This window comes from Episyrphus balteatus, chromosome 2 (assembly GCF_945859705.1).
Source record: "Episyrphus balteatus chromosome 2, idEpiBalt1.1, whole genome shotgun sequence".
Taxonomy (NCBI): Eukaryota; Metazoa; Arthropoda; class Insecta; order Diptera; family Syrphidae; genus Episyrphus; species Episyrphus balteatus.
In genome coordinates this window covers 50,542,009-50,558,427 of record NC_079135.1, presented here as the reverse complement: position 1 = coordinate 50,558,427, position 16,419 = coordinate 50,542,009, and the positions used below count along the sequence as shown (strand labels likewise).

Here is a 16,419-nt window from a genome sequence, read left to right as displayed (position 1 = left end):
CAACTTGCTTATGTGATTACCCATAATGGCTTCTTCGTGAATAAGAAAAAGTAATAAATGTTTTTATAAAATTTTGTATCTTTGACCTCGAGTATCTTTCAAATGTGTTAGATTAATGAAAAAAGTATATATACTCCTACATATATATTTGTGGAGCAATCCCTTTGTCTTGACCGTTTGATTACTATAATTTTTCCTTTTGTTATAAAATTAAGATTAAAAAAAGAATTTTTAATGAGTTTCTCAAACTTTGGAACTTGATTGTCTTTTAAACTAAACGAAAAAAGCGTATAAGACCTTTTATTATGAGCGTTCATATTCCTACAAGAACATGTAAAGAAATCTGCTATAAAGTCGAGTGATAAAAAAATTATTTATTTTTGTATACCTAAGATTTATGTAAAAATGGAAAATTGCGAAGCGGAGGATCTTACCATTAATATAAAGCTAAAAAAACAAACAGTTAATCGATTTCTTGACCCACCCTGATAAAAATGTATGCAATGCTTTAAAAACATTTGATAATTTTTTTCGAAAACAGGTCAATGATTTTTTTTTTAAATTCGTTCTCAAATTATATTATTATTCTGATTTTGTATTGTGAACTCCGAAAAAAAAACATTTTTTTCCCTAAAAACAAATATTTTTGTTAATTTATATTTGTTGTTGTTTTTTTTAGACTGCCTTGCACTGGGCTGCCAAACATGGAAATGAAGATGTTGTCAAACTCATTGCCGGCACGTACAAAGCAGATGTTAATGCTAGGACGGTAAGTATATTCTCGTAGCTACAAAGAGTGACCTTTGGATATTATAGTTTTTTTATTTAATGATGTTTTTATATCTTTTCTTACATATACTTTTGACGCTACTTTGGAATTGAATCTTAATCAAAACCATAAATCTATATGAAAAATCCTACAGAATGGGGTGAGTTTATTACATTTTTGTGTTTTATCAAATTTTTTGTGCAACTAAATTTGTTTTTTTTTTTCTTTGATGCAAAAGGTTTATATCTCAAGTCTCAAGTTTTTGATTGAAAACTATTTTGAAAATCAAAACCATTTAAGTTTCGAAAAATTAAGACCACAGCTTGTTTGCAAAATTTTTTTATTTCAGGATGCCTTGAATAAATAATAAATAAAACTCAGAAATAGGAATACCTACACAGAACTTTTGGGAATTTTTGGTGCAATTAAAAATGTTTATAAACCGCTCTCACACGTTTTAACTGCATCTCATATAGAGAAAAATACAAACAATTCATTAATGAACGAACATCTTGTGTCAAATAAATTCTCATTTATACCTGTCACCTGTCAAACTGACTGTGCGGCTATAAAAAATATTTAAATTTTTGTAAATTAGTTAAATTAATAGAAATGCATTTGTCAACAATGCGTGCCATCGCCGCACCGACCTGCCCATAGGTGGGATCGCCGGATGATCCCAAATCTAATTCTACGATCATAGATAAACAAATAATGCCCGGTTATTCCTCACCTTTATCCCGATTCCCATTTTCAATCCTGATTTTTTTTTTAAAGTTTTCCTTTGTCTTGTTGTCAAAGAAAGATCTTTCTTGGTCACCTCTCTTTCTAGGTGAATGTCGCGTCGTCGTCGCTGTTGTCTGCGGCGGCGGCAGTGTATGGCACTATCCTCTTTTTGGTGGATTACCCACATTAATAATGTCCATAGACCTGATCCGTTGAAATGACATTCGTATATGGAAATCACAAACCTAACAAAAACATTTCTTCAGACCTTATTAATGACAGTAATTTCTTGAATGGTCATCAGGAGCAGCAAAAGGGTCTTGAATAATACACCTTTTTGAGAGGAACAGAAAAAATAATATGAAAAGAAAAGAGAACTTCAGCTAAGAGCCGACCATGAGATCCTCATGGATAGTCAGAGATCGGCAGCCGCATTGGTGTGATTGTAATGTGATGTGAATTTGAAACTTTTACGGTAACGCAGTGTGTGTCTCCAAAAGAGGTGTATACTTATGGTCATTGTTAGTATCTCAGTGCCACTGGTTATGATGCTTTGAGACCAACATGCCACCACCACGGCCGGCCGCACCGCTCTATGTCGCTTCGACTTTGACGCTCAGCCTTTTGACTTTTTCTTCTGTTTATTTCTGGGTTATTCCTCGGAATGATCTCCCGTGAAAAGAGAATCCCAGGCGGGTTTTTTTGTGGAAGTTTTGACTTGTTCTCCTTTTTTTTATGAATTAAATTATGAGTTTTAATTTTTCATCTGTCATATGCAACTGCTACTGGTTTTCCAGTGAAATCTGTAAAACGCCGCCGTGCGTCGTTTGTCTGGGATTTAGAATTGGTTTCAGAAAAAAAAGGGATAAGTGCTACATGATGTTGAGCAGTAATGTCCTAAGAGATATTTTTGGGATACAAATATTTGTTTAGGTTGATTTTGCTTTGATTCATTTAGATAATCTGTGATTAAAGTTGGACATTAATTTAAAAAAAAGGGTTCACATAGTTAACTGGGGGTAATTTATTATTGAAAAACTTAAATGATTGGATCAAATCATTTAAAAATTGAATGATTGTTATCATTTGTATTCACAATTTGGGGAAGAATATTAGTGTCAACAATCAGTAATTTCTTCAGACAAGAATTTGCAGGTTTACCTTTAAAAAAAAATTAAATACATATTTCATCTGCTCAAATAAAAATTTAAAACGACTTTTTTTGCATCAGAAACAGATTTTCCAGATATGATTTGTCGAAGACTTTATTCTAAAAATCCGAAAGCGAAAGTGGGTTTAAAAGTTTTGATTGAGTATACACAAACACTTAGGCATACACATTGATCATATGATTAGCAGTCGATAAGATAAAAATTTTGAAAATGAGAAAAAAAAAATTCTTACCTATCCCTCATGTCAAAAAAGTTTCTTGCTCAACTCTTTTGTTTAAACGAAGTTGTATTTGCTAGAAAATATAGTTTCATCTAGTTTTTATGTAAATCATACCTAGACCGATTAAATAAAAGAAAGTTTGTTTTCTTCTTGCAAAGATGCCTCAACAATTAAGGTTAGTTAAAAATATGAGCCCGTTTAAATTTTTCGTCTAAGAGAAAATATCGCACCTTTCGATTTTCCATAGAAAAATTAATTTTACTTCTTCTGACTATTGCAAGTAGAAATGTTGTGTCGGAAAAGTTTTAGGTGTTTTGTATAGAGAACACTGGACGATTTGATAAGCTTTGCAAAACCTAACGATCTTTTAGTAATTGAGATTTAAAAACTAATGTTTATCAATGTCAAAATTACCTATCTTTTGCAAAAAAATGAAGTCTTTATTTCTAACCGTTTAGATTTTAGACGATTTTCTTTTCCTACCGTTTTACCCGGATTTACCCTATTTAATGTGTGAATTTCGTTAAAATTTTGTAATGCAAACCGCTTCATGGATATCTAGCATTTTCCATTGAGTTTGAATTTTTTTTTATTATATACCCAAATAGAGCCAGTGATTATGTGATTTGATGATTTGGTAAAATTCAACGCATTTATAATATAAATAATATTAATCATCTACGGTTCATAAAGGCACAATTCGACTTTTTGGTTGCAAAAAGTATAACTCCTAAAAATATACATATAGAGAAAGCGTATCATTACTTCTTGTTAGATCATAATAAAAGAGAATTTCCATGAACATTTAATTAGTTAATTTTTAATAAGTGACCTATCTTCGTCGTTATACCAGTTAATTTTTCCTAAAACTAGTGTCTAAAGAAACAGTTTACACATGGGTTGCCTAGGGATATCCTGTCAAGCCATAGGGTTGCCACGCTTTAATTTTTTAAGTTTTTTTTTCGACTACGCGACCCTTCTTACGAAGGCAAATTCTAAGGGTTGAAAAAAATAATGATTATGCCAATAAATCCTACTTAATGTACTAGGTGTCGAGAAAATTATTTTTAAATTTTGTTTTCTGTTATACAATGTAATTGAAATATAAAAATTTAAACATTTTCAAAAAAAAAAAAAGTTAAATAAAAAATTTGCAGCCACCATAAAACAACGTAAAATCAATGAAAACCACATTGATTCAACTATTATTCGGAATAATTTTGCGTTGAAGCAGTGTTGCCAGGACCGGCTATTTATAGCCAAGCCGGCTCCTTCAAGTTTTCTCCGGCTCCTTTAAATTCTGATTTCCGATTTATCAAAATTTGGCTCCCTAAGTTTTCAATTTGGCGATTTTTGGCTCCTTCAAAATTAAAAACTTTTATAATAAAAGAACTTGTTTATTATGATCACGCCTTAAAAGTCTTCGAAGTAGAACCAAACTTTTTCGAAGTAGAATCTGACGTCTTGCTGAAAAGCGCAATTGTGAATTGTGAAAAGGTACCTAACCTACTTCCATTTTCATTCATATAGGTATGAGGCGTTCAGAATTATAATGGGTCAAGTCCACTTCTCTTTAGGTATGTTTTAAGGTGTTAAAAATTAAGGGTTTCGTTTTATGTCAAATAAAATAAAAGAAAGACATTTTGGAGCTATCTTTCTGTGAAACATTTATTTCAAAAGTTCCTTTAGTTTCTGAGAAAAAGCTTCTCAAAGTTCAGAATAATGCACAAATTTCAAATTGACTTGACCCATTATTATTCTGAACGCCTAATATTTTGTTTCCACTTTTCCACAATGGGCACGTTCAGGAAATATTAGGGACTAGATATTTAGGCAACGTCATTTTCTGAACGTAAATTTGAGTAAATTCGCTAATTAGTTTGGATGTGATGTTATTAGCTGCGTTCCTTTGGAAATATTTATCTACTTTTTAGTACTTAAAACTACTTTGAAATACTCTTGCTATATTGAAAAAGTAGTTCAAAGCAGCTTTAAGTACTAAAAAGTAGATAAATATTTCCAAAGGAACGCAGCTATTGTCAAATTTCGAAATCTACTTAACAATTTATAGATCGCATGGGGCAGACACCAAATTTCACTTCATTTTAATAAATAAATAAATAACATTAATTATAACCGATAATGCACATTTTACTAGTTTTTCACACAAATAAATTTAATTCAATAAAACAATCAATTTAATAAAACAATCAGCTGTCATGTTGACAAAAAAAACTTTCCTAAATGTTTAGGGAAAAATTGCTTGCCTGACTTTCCAGTTAGCTTTCCAATAAAATTACCTAAATTGGAAGGATTTTTTTTTGACAATTGACTAATCAGAGACCTCGAAATTACCTAAATATTTAGTCCCTAACGTTTCTGAACCTGCCCAAATGATGAAAAAAATAAAAAAAATGGTACAAAATACATTATTATGAGTTTTTATGAACAATTTTTGAAATTGGCGATTTTTGGCTCCAAGACTTCTGAAATTCGGCTCCTTGCCTCTAAAATTCTCTGGCAACACTGCGTTGAAGATGAACATTTTAAAATAAACGTGAGAATAAGGTTAATTTTTGTGGTTTTCTATTTCAAAGCAACATATTTCAAAATAGTTCATCTTCGAAAAAAAAAAACGTTTCAACTTCAATTTATTTTTTCCCTCAGTGTACGTGTCAAGTTATTACACTTTTTATTTTTTATTTTTGGTGAATTATTTCTCAAGCATCATATTTGACAGTTTTTATTTTTAAACGTTCATATCTCGGGTTGTAGATTTTTAAGTTATTTTTTGTATGTGTGTAAGAAAAAAGGTTTTTGAACTTTTTCTAAATTCGCCTTGGTTTACCCTACTCAATTTTTTTTAAATAATTTTTAAATTAAATTTTCTATGAATAATATTTTTTTACACATCTAAGACCTGCTATATTAGGTAAGTAGGGTCGCGTAGTCGAAAAAAAACTCAAAAAGCGGTGAAACTCTTTGCCTTGAGGGGCTATATCGTTAGGCAATCTATCTATGATCCTATGGCGGGATCTTAGACTTTTATAATATACGCTTTCACTCAAAAAATATTTTTAACTTCCGGTTCTTTTGTTTCTTATGAAGTGCAACAGTAATATTCCTTTACTGTGGGGTAATAAACAGCGAAAGCCGACTACACTTCGACCTTTCGTACTTGGGAGTGGATTCTGCAACTGCATAGCTCAAAGTTTTTTTTTAACAAGAGTCGCCTTAAAAAGTTTTATTTTCTAAAATGAATTTATTTAATTTAATTACTTCCCAACTTACTTGAGGAACAAAACCACAAAATATACAATTATTCGGATGCACTTTTTTGTACTATGTTGACCTGCATTACAAAAGTTGACGAAATCGTTTTGTTGTCCCAGACAAAGGCAATAAATCATTTTAATTACTAGCACGAATGAAGATTAATCGTCATTCGTCACTTGTTCAGAAATTAAAACAAAAATCTCAAACAGGTAAACAAGGAATATACAACAAGAATTGCAACCAAGTTGGCTGCATAATTACTTACAACAGATCATTGCACTGCAATTTTAGAGACATAATACAGAGGTTTATTGTTGCAAATTAAGACAACGTTTTCCAGAGCACTTAAGTCAACCCATTGACCTGGGTTTGCTTGAAAAGTATCAAAACTAGTAAAGCTATATATGAGATACTTTATCATTAACACAAGAGCGTATTTGATTCACTAGTGGAAATATAGTTAACTAACTGGGCCTAGTCTCTTAAGACTTATTTAATGTATACGAATGAAGTGACAATAGAGAGTTCTTAACTATTATATCTTGTCGAACATTGAAAAGGTTTACCAAAGCAAAGCATTTTGCAATATTCTGACAAACGCTGTCAGGCGCTTATATAACCGCCATATTTCATCCCTGTGCATATAACTTCATAAAAGTCAAACAATTCTACCAGATAAATGCAAAGACGAAGCCGCGCGCAAATGAACAATGACGCTGTAGCTTCCTATCGCACTATGGTATCCGTATAACTTAACAATAGATGAAATTCGAATCCATGGCTGCTATATACTCGTTGACATCGCTGGTAGCCATTGTCGATCCATTGAAAGAGTTGTCGGCCAACAAAGTATATTCAAGCATTTAGCTCCTTGAGTCACCAATCAAGTCGAGTAGTCAGACGACGACGGATGCGCGACATTATCAACCAACAAAACATGAAGTAAACACGATTTAATGCCATTTTGTCAGGTAAATCGGCCAAGATAACCGAGACAGCCACTCTGTTTCGTTGGTAAGGAAGAAAACCAAAACGACCTACCTCAGTGTTTTCGAAAAATACCTTTAGTTGAGTTTAATGTTGTGTCAACCAGACAAACACGGTCAAAGGTGGTCGTTTCCGTTTTGGATCTTTTGCCAGTGATATGTTTAGTCTATATTAAGGAGGACAATAATTGGTCCTAATTTGTGATTTGGTGATTTATCTCTCTATTTTATATAAATGGTGATCTGATTCAAAATAATATATTAATTTATTATATGTTTTTGCGCAGTATGTATTTCGATTCCTTTTGATCTAAGACAATTTGTTTACATTGAACTTAAAATTTTAAGCATGTCATGTTCCAAAAGTAACATTTAAATGTGATTGACAAATTTTCTTGGTTAAATATGTATTTTGTGATAATTTTGAGCCCTGAAAACGGCATGCCGATGATTGCGGTGTCATTTTTGGAACGCATTCTATGGCCATATTTATCTTATATAACAATCTAGTACCGCCTTCAGTCCAAAACAAAGTTTTCAGAAGTCAATTTTTGAGTTACGACTTTGCTGAATACTTATTGGACTCTAGGTACTAAGCCCTTCGATTTTAAATCTCACCATATGTCAGTCAAACGAAATCATATCGATAAAATAGGATCTTTTACCCAATATTGAAAAAACTCTATGCTCAATATAAGTGACATGTTTTCAAATGGCTACATTTAGCTTTTTTTCAATTTCGACACTTAACACTTGTACCATTATCCGTACATCATAAGCAATATCCACCTTCAGTCTGTGTTATGGTAGCGAATTGTCCTCACATCAGAGAAGAACGTACGTCCTTTGTCGTCGTTTACCCTTATGTCACTCATGTTTTACAACTTGATATTAAAAGTCTTGAAATTGAAAGACTGCGTCGAATTCAGAATCCTTTCTTTTTTTTTAAATAAATAATTTAAGCTTTAGTTTTATAATGCATTAAATTCAATTCAACAACAATTGACAAACCTTTTAGATTTCTTATTGTTGATGTCCTTAAACATCACTAGAAGGAATTTTTCCATTGAGCTAAATTTTTGATAACCATATCGAAAGAAGGGATTTCGAAGGTTTGCCACAAAGTGTATACCTAAAGAAACAAAAGGGAACAAGAGAATTTAAATATAAATTTTAAAATTCGATTTGCTAGTGATTTTCTACCCCTTTTTTGATTCTATATGATTGACATGTTTCAAAGGCGCCTGATGTTATTACATGGAACTCTTATTTTATTATTAAAGCATTTTTTTATGTATGTTAACATTATGGAAGATATGCCTTATTTTGAAATTGACAAATAAAAGAGTTTTGTCGTGTGTTTAAAAAATACACGAAGTTATTAGTGTGTAGTATGTGTATTAGATTCAAAAAATCTGGAATTTTTTGTTTTCAATATCCATTTTGTATGTGAGTTAACCTCGAATATAAGGTGTATGTGCTGCCGACTTCATAGAAATTTTGTTTGCGTTTGCAGTTTCGTCATGCAGCCTAATTAGACGCCATTTCTTTCTTTTGTAAGATGGAAAACTCTGTACTCATATGTATGTAAAAAGACATTTTTATGTTAAATTACAGGGAATTAGGTGTCGTGTCTGGAGGGAAGAGGGGGTTAAAGAGGCGTAGAGTTAAATTTAAAAAAACTGAAACGTACTTATTACAGGAAAAATTGTTTAAAAAGGAAATCAAGCTCTATTATGTACCTACTTAGATACGAAGATCGGACTAAATTTTGTTCTTCCGAGTTTCTTCATATATATTCCGTGCGCTATTTTAAAGATTCATACAAAATGTACAATTGCAAACCAAAATGTAATTTTTTAGTTGGAATTTCTTACAACTTGGATACATTTCTTACTATATTTAGTCATCAGGATCAGGACGCATATAGCTATAAAACTGTATACTTACGTTTACATTCAGGTTATACATAGATCCACTCCTAAAATTTGCTGTGATCTGTCGATCTATTTTTTTATATTTGAGAGGGAAGTCTTCAGAAAGAATTTTTCGACAAACTCCATCGCACAGTGAGCCTGAACAAGTTTAAGGTTGACCTAAAATGACGACAAAAACTAAAGATGAGGCATTGTTCCTGAAGGCCTCAGCAATAATAATCTGTTTTTCCCAAAATCGGATTAGCTTCCTTTTTCGAGATACCTCCCGTAAACCTGTTTTTATCGAAAAAAATTCATATCAACGCAAGGCTCGAGTACGATAACTAAGGCGCCGACAATTTAAAACGGTTTTTAGTAGAGGTATTCAATACAATCATTTTTTGTTTTGGGAGGGAGGGTCTATGTCCCCCCCTTTAGGCGGGAGGGGCAATTTTCTAAAAAATCAAATAAAAAATTATTAAAAAACAATGGCAACACTTACAGTTATGAATGATACCTTTTTCAAAAGCTAGAATTGTACACTTAACTATAGTTTTTAAACCAAGTTATTTTAAACAGTTGTTTTCGAAATAATCGATTTCAAAGTCAACAATTGTGAAAAAGAAGTTTAAAAAAATACATTGAATACTATTTTTGTCAAGACTTTGGGTTTCATTACGGGATAAATTGATAAAGTAAACTACCTCAATAAATTCCTTATCAAATACTGAAAACCACATGTCACATAGGTCGATTTATTTTATAAACTATTGGGTTTGCAGTAACGGTCTTGAAATCAAACTGTAGGAAATTTTGCTTAATTCGTAAATTTTTGCCATGGCAAGAGTTGAAGTGTGAGACGTTTTCGACCTTCAGACTGTGAAGTGATGGTTTTACGTTTTTGAAAGTAAGCGATCTATACAATAGTTGTTTTATTAGTTTTTATTACTCTTTTTATTTTTATACAAATATTTGTTTAGGTTTGGAATTGAGTCTCCTACGGACTAGCTTTTTGCTATTTCAGTTCAATAACAACTCAGTTTTGTTAAATTATAATACCAATAAATTTAAGTGTTACGTTTTAAAAATTAAAAAAAAAAAAACTTATATGTAGCTCTTCGTTGTAAAATATGATTTAAAATTTACTTATTTCAGGGATATACACCTTTACATCTTGCAATGCAGTTTGGAAGAGAAGATATTTTTGCCCTCCTTTGCAATGTTTACAGTAAGTATTCTATAAGTATTATTTATTTATTTAATTATTGAAAAAAATGTACCCCTTCAATATCATATTAATTTCAACATTTTCCATGATGTAATCATAATGTTGATGGATTGAAAGTTGCCGCATTTTGGTTATGTAAAAAGATTTTTAACAAAAAAAAAAATAATCATCAAAATCGGATTTGTTTTATTTAGAGCCGATTTTTCAATCTTCTAACAAACAGTCAGTTAACTATTCGACGAATAAATTTATTAGGCTCATAAACAATCGGATAACAACGTTGAACTTTTCAATCAAGAATAATTTATTCTACAGAATAACAAAAAAAAATTGTCAAATTCAAAAATATTCAAAACTAAACGTCATTTTTATTTATAATTGTTTTTGTTTTCTTGTGTTCCTCTGGATTTTTTTGTCAAAATTATTTCAAAGCAGCTTTGACAATTGACACAGTATTTTTATTGAAATTATTCCTTAGAATAATTTTTATTCGTCTCTGAAAGAAGCAGATAGTTTTATTCATAGGAATAAACTATATCTGCCTGTTGAAAAAATGATTTTTTCTCTATCAGGGGAATAAGTACTAACTGACTGTTTAACTGACTGTTGAAAAATTGGCCCTTAATCAAATTTTATTTCAAATTTAAGTCTAAAATCAAGTTAATTAGTATAAAATTAATCTAAATGAGTACATATTTTATGGAGTAAAATTTTTTTACAACATGAAACTCTATAAATAAATGAATAATAAAATGAAAACTTATTAAAGTTCAGTCGTAATGATATTGCAAACATTAGCCCTGTTCCTTTGGAGGTGGTAGTTTACTCGTGAGTAGAAATCTAGTAAAACAACTACACATTCCTATCTCCTCGAGTAGAAGATTATGTGTTAATTCTAGTTCTAGATCTACTCATGAGTAAACTACCACCTCCAATGGAACGGGGCTATTGTAAGGTTACATAGAATTTTAAACTAACCATTAGCAAGTCAATTTTAGCATATCTAGAATGAATGTATCAGTCGAGATGCTTAACAAAATTTGTCCAAACTTGGAATTTAATGTTTCGAACACTTTGAAACCTAACTAATGTTCTCCAGTGAAACGAATTTTATTCTAAAGGAAGTTCCTATATTTTGTGAAACAATTTTAAGTGTTTTCCAAATATTTATTCAAATCTAAAACTTCAAACATCACAAAACGTTTTCCGGTAAGATTCACACAGACGTTATGAAAATGTGCAAGACCACTGAAACTCCAATTTACCAATCTATATACAAAGCAAGGGACCGGAGACTTAATATCCACATATTGAACTTTTTATGATCTGAGGTAGCCGCTATTTAATTTGTCTTATCACCTGTCAATCAAATACTCATCAGTTTTACCACATGCATTCAGCAAACACAATTTTTTTCGAGTAGGTGCTCATTTGATCAAAGATTAGTGACGTTTGTTGTTGCCGCTATTTCTTTTGGTCGTCCAAAAATTCGATTGATTGGTATCATATTTTTTTTTTTGTGAAGAAGAGGCTTCAAATTTTGACGTATCTAATTGCCTAATTGACATTTACCTAAGCAAGATACAATTTTATGATTAGTTTATTATATTTACATTTACACTCACTGTAAGCGATAATATACCAAATGTGTGGCGGCAAGTTCTATTTCAATAAAAGTAAATCAAAGTATCTAAGAATTGGATGATAATGTCAGTTTTATTTGTTGTGTTAACAGGGGTTGATTAAAGTTGTAAGTAGGGGCTACTGATAAGATGGATATGAACCTAATGGTTCCTTTTTTTTTATAGATGTATACAATTTATTTGAAGAAATAAGCTTGTTCTTTAGTCTGAATTAAGATTGATTTTAATTCAGCGAAACTAATTGATCCAAACTGATCATGAACTTGAACCTTTTTTTATATGTTTCAAGTTTGCAAGGAAACATTTTTTCATTTCCCATTTGTTTTCACCAATAGTCCTAATTTTTTTTATTTTAACCAACAGAAGCAAATCGAGATCTTATGGACTGGAGTGGCAATAAACCCTTGGACTATCACAAGCAACGCACAAGTGTATCAGCATCAACTTACAGCAGTGAGTATGATGTGTTAATGCCTCAGCTGCCGGAAAAATTCCGTAATCTTACTGCTGGCGGAACGGTTGGTTTTTCACGTAAAAAGCGCTCTCAAGGTCGATATGCAACTATGTCTGGAAGTTCACTTCTTATGCGCAATCAATCGATTATGGCCAGTAAGAAACGTAAGACACTTCAATCGATGTTGGACCAAGATGCAATGCTTAAGCCAGCTTCTTCACCTGATAGAGTAATTTCAACAAACAATAATAATAATAATGAAGTTCAGAGTTCTGACTCTGGTTCTCCATCAAATAACTACTATGGCAAAATTCCAAGTCGTCGTAAGGAGAGCTTTTTGCGTAAGACATTCCGAGCCGCCAGCACTAGATCGGAAATGGTAACTAACAACCAGCACTCGGAATAAAATATATGACTAAAACTAATCTTATGTTAATATATATTTTTTATTACTAATATTTTTTTATACTTTCTTATCAAAATTCAATTCGCTTGTTTCTAACAGTTTTTTTTTTATAATATTTGTTTTTTAGTTTATAATTTTCATCAATTGGTTTTTGTTATTTCTTTTTTTTTTGTAACTTTATGCATGTTATAACACTAATATAAATTTTGATAAACTTAAATTAAATTTGTATTTAATCATTTTTATGCATTTTTATTATTCGTATGCTGCTTTAGTTTTACTATTACTATTATTTTTATAATTATAAATATTTGTAGTAAAATTTTCTTATTTTATAATTCTTTGCTGCGCAATGGAACTACTTGAAACATAAATAGAAATTCAGGCTATGCGTTTGCAATTTCTAAACAGTGATGGATATTCTTCGTGGAGGCAAGTTCAATGTGTATTTTTGAGAATGCGTTTTATTACAGGGATAAATAATAATAAAAGTGTTTGCGATTTACTTAATTTTCTAACTTTTAACAATGTTCGAAAAAAAAACAACTACACCGTCAAGTCATATGCTTTAATTTTATTAATTCAAACTTATTAATTGCCAACACAAACAAAACATTCATGATTTTTATTTAATTCAATTAATATTTAATTTAAGAAATTAAAAATGTGGAAACAATACTTAAGTATAAATTACAATCTACAGCCGAAACCATTTGTAGGTAACTATTGGTCAAGACGTATTCTTAGAACCCAGAATCATTGAAGTGCATTCATTGTTTCTGGGTGAAACATTTTCTTGTCCAATAAAGTTATTATTTATGTTATAAAGGTGTTTTTATTACAATTCTACTTAATACTTAGAAGAATTTAAAGGAGTGCACAACCCTATAATTCGCTTGTAAATACAACTGTTGATTAGTTGATAAAGATGATTGATTTCATTGAATAAAATTTAAACCTTTTGAACAGTAGGTACCATGGCTAAAATATTGATCAATATTATCTTTTTTTGGAAAGAAATTCCACCCGAAAAATATTCGTTCGCTTCGGAAACTGAAAACAACATTTACCTATGAGTTTTTATTTAGAAAATTTTCACTTCGAATTTGATATTCAAATTTCACATTTGACATTAAAATAATAGTAAGGAACCACTTTAATAAAATTTCTGACATGATCTAGAAAATCGTTTCTTTACAACGACACTACGGGGTTTTTTAGATCATCTTTAGGTGGGGTTTCAATAAAAAGATATTCCGTTCTAAAATTTTCAAGAATTTCATGATTTTTTTTTTTATAACATTCTGTTTCACAAAGAAATTTAATCTTTCTCGAGGTATAAAAATTCACATTTTCATCAAATCGAACAAATTTTGAACTTTTAAAATTCAAAATGTTATTTTTAATTTTGGATTTTTCTCAATAGTTTAAAAATGATTGAAACTAAAATTTAATAACCAGTATTTAAAATTTATTAACTAAGTATTAATTTCATACAGCTTTTGATCTACTCTTGCGAGTAATGCGCTTCTAAAAGACAATCGTAGAAACCCTGTTACATCAAAACTTTATTTGAAGTAACAAGTAAACAGAATAATGTTAATAATGAATCGTAAGGATCTACAATTCACAAACGTTACTTAAATAAAATACAAATAGCGAAACAGCTTAGTTTACAATCAATTTTGGTCGAAATTTTCAGATTTTCTCAGTATCGAAACTTTTTTCCAAAACAGTACCTACAGAAACCTGAGCTTAAACAAGCGTTGATGAAAAATAAGTTTCCTTTTTTGCTTAAAATTAAAAACAGTTACTGTTATGAACCAAATCTCTTCGCATTTAAAATTTTATTATTAAAATGTACACCAACATAATTTGAAAACAGGTTCTTGCATCAGCTCTTTTGTTTGTTGACAACGTAAATGAAAATAGATTTTTTTAAATCAATAAGGGGAAAAAACATATGTATTTATGTGTATGCACATTTGTTCATAAATTCACTATTACATGGCCGTATTTGTTGCAGGTTTACTGCACGTTTGGTATAATTCAAAAATACAAATAAAATTCAAATTCTTTATTTAAAATATGAACACAAACAACATAATACCTATTTATAAAATGTATGAATAATTAACAACAAAGAGCAATAATTGTTTATTGTAAATAAATAAAATAAATATATTTTTTGGTAAATTATAGTTTATTTAGAAACATGGGTATAATACAGCACTTTCCAACAAACTAAACAAATTTCTTGCATGCACTTTCTTGAATAAATTAATTGGTTTTTTATGACATTTAACAAACATTCAACTCATCCAACACGAAAATATTCTTTATTGACATTACAGAAATCAAGGCAAGGAGAAAACATACAGGTTAGTCAAAAGTGTAAACTATTTAAATTAACAATTTCAACTTTATTTATTATCTTCGTTTTTTGTATTATAGAAAAAGATTTGGGATTCCTGCGGATTGGTTCTTTGAATGTGAGAGTGAAGAAGACAACAGAAGCATTCAGCAACTTCTTGGGAGTGGGAAATGGCAATGGGAATACGAACACTCACGTGACGGTTCCAGCCGGTCATCAACACCATCCCCATCACCGACACCATCCACATGCTATAACAGCTGCGAATCCGATGATGCGGACGATCAAACCCTTAGGGACGTCGACTCAATTGACAACTCGAGCGAGTGTTCCCATCAATACGAAGAATAAATTTGAAAAAATCCATAAAACTTGGGGCTCAGCTGACAACATTCCTCGAGATGGTAGTGCTGGTATGCCCCCGCCCAAAGGAAGTGACTCACTGAAAAATAGGAAAACTAAACGAAACAATACATCTGAATGTGGAACCACTTTGACCGGCTATAGCAGCATGCCAACAACTCCGAATCAACTGAGAGCTCCGATTGGAATATTATCGGAGCAAATTGTTAACATTGGTGATTCTGATTCGGATATAGCTTGTGGATTTGGATCGAATTGGTCAGTGAGCCAAGGTAGCAATCAATCTAATGCTCCAGCCCCAAGATATGGATAACCCGTTTCTTTTTTTTTTAATAATTTAACTAAAATATGGAACAAATGTGTATTTGTTTATTTTTTAACTATGTATGTATGTAGTATGTATCCAATATGACAATTAATGTTTTATTGTTATCTCGAATATGATATTTTTAATAAAAAGTATGACTTTATAAAACTTTTTCTAGTACTTTCCATAATAAAGAACGATGTATGATCATCAAAATCAAGTTCCAAGGACTTATGTATATCATCAGCAACCACATGATTCACATATTAATTGCATATTACTAAAATATTGTTAAAACATAGTGTTGTTAACATAAATGAAAACTTTTTATTATTATTACTATTTTTTTTTTTTTTTTCAATTTGATTTCCTCATTTAAGTTTTATCAAATACTTCATTGTACTCGTTTTCGAGTAGGGCTTTTTTTCATTGTATTTACTTCAATAGATTTTGTTTTTATTTATTCTAACTTAAGAATTTATGTAAACAACTCTTAGTTTTAACAACTTTTATAAAACGCCAAAATATATGAACAATTTTGCTCCTCATGTTTTTTCAAAAGTAGTTGTTTTCGGTAAT

The 16,419-nt window shown here is 30.6% G+C and overlaps 1 protein-coding gene across 1 annotated transcript; it reads left to right on the top strand.

Annotated features, from left to right (window-relative positions):
- Positions 1 to 405: 405 nt before the first annotated feature.
- On the top strand, positions 406 to 16,008 carry LOC129909434 (uncharacterized). The gene is made up of 7 exons (XM_055986520.1): positions 406 to 462; positions 680 to 769; positions 924 to 929; positions 10,221 to 10,293; positions 12,300 to 12,791; positions 15,151 to 15,177; positions 15,251 to 16,008. The coding sequence occupies exons 1-7, from the start codon at positions 406 to 408 to the stop codon at positions 15,844 to 15,846; spliced, it is 1,341 nt and encodes a 446-aa protein (XP_055842495.1). The 3' UTR covers positions 15,847 to 16,008.
- The last annotated feature ends 411 nt before the right edge of the window (positions 16,009 to 16,419 follow it).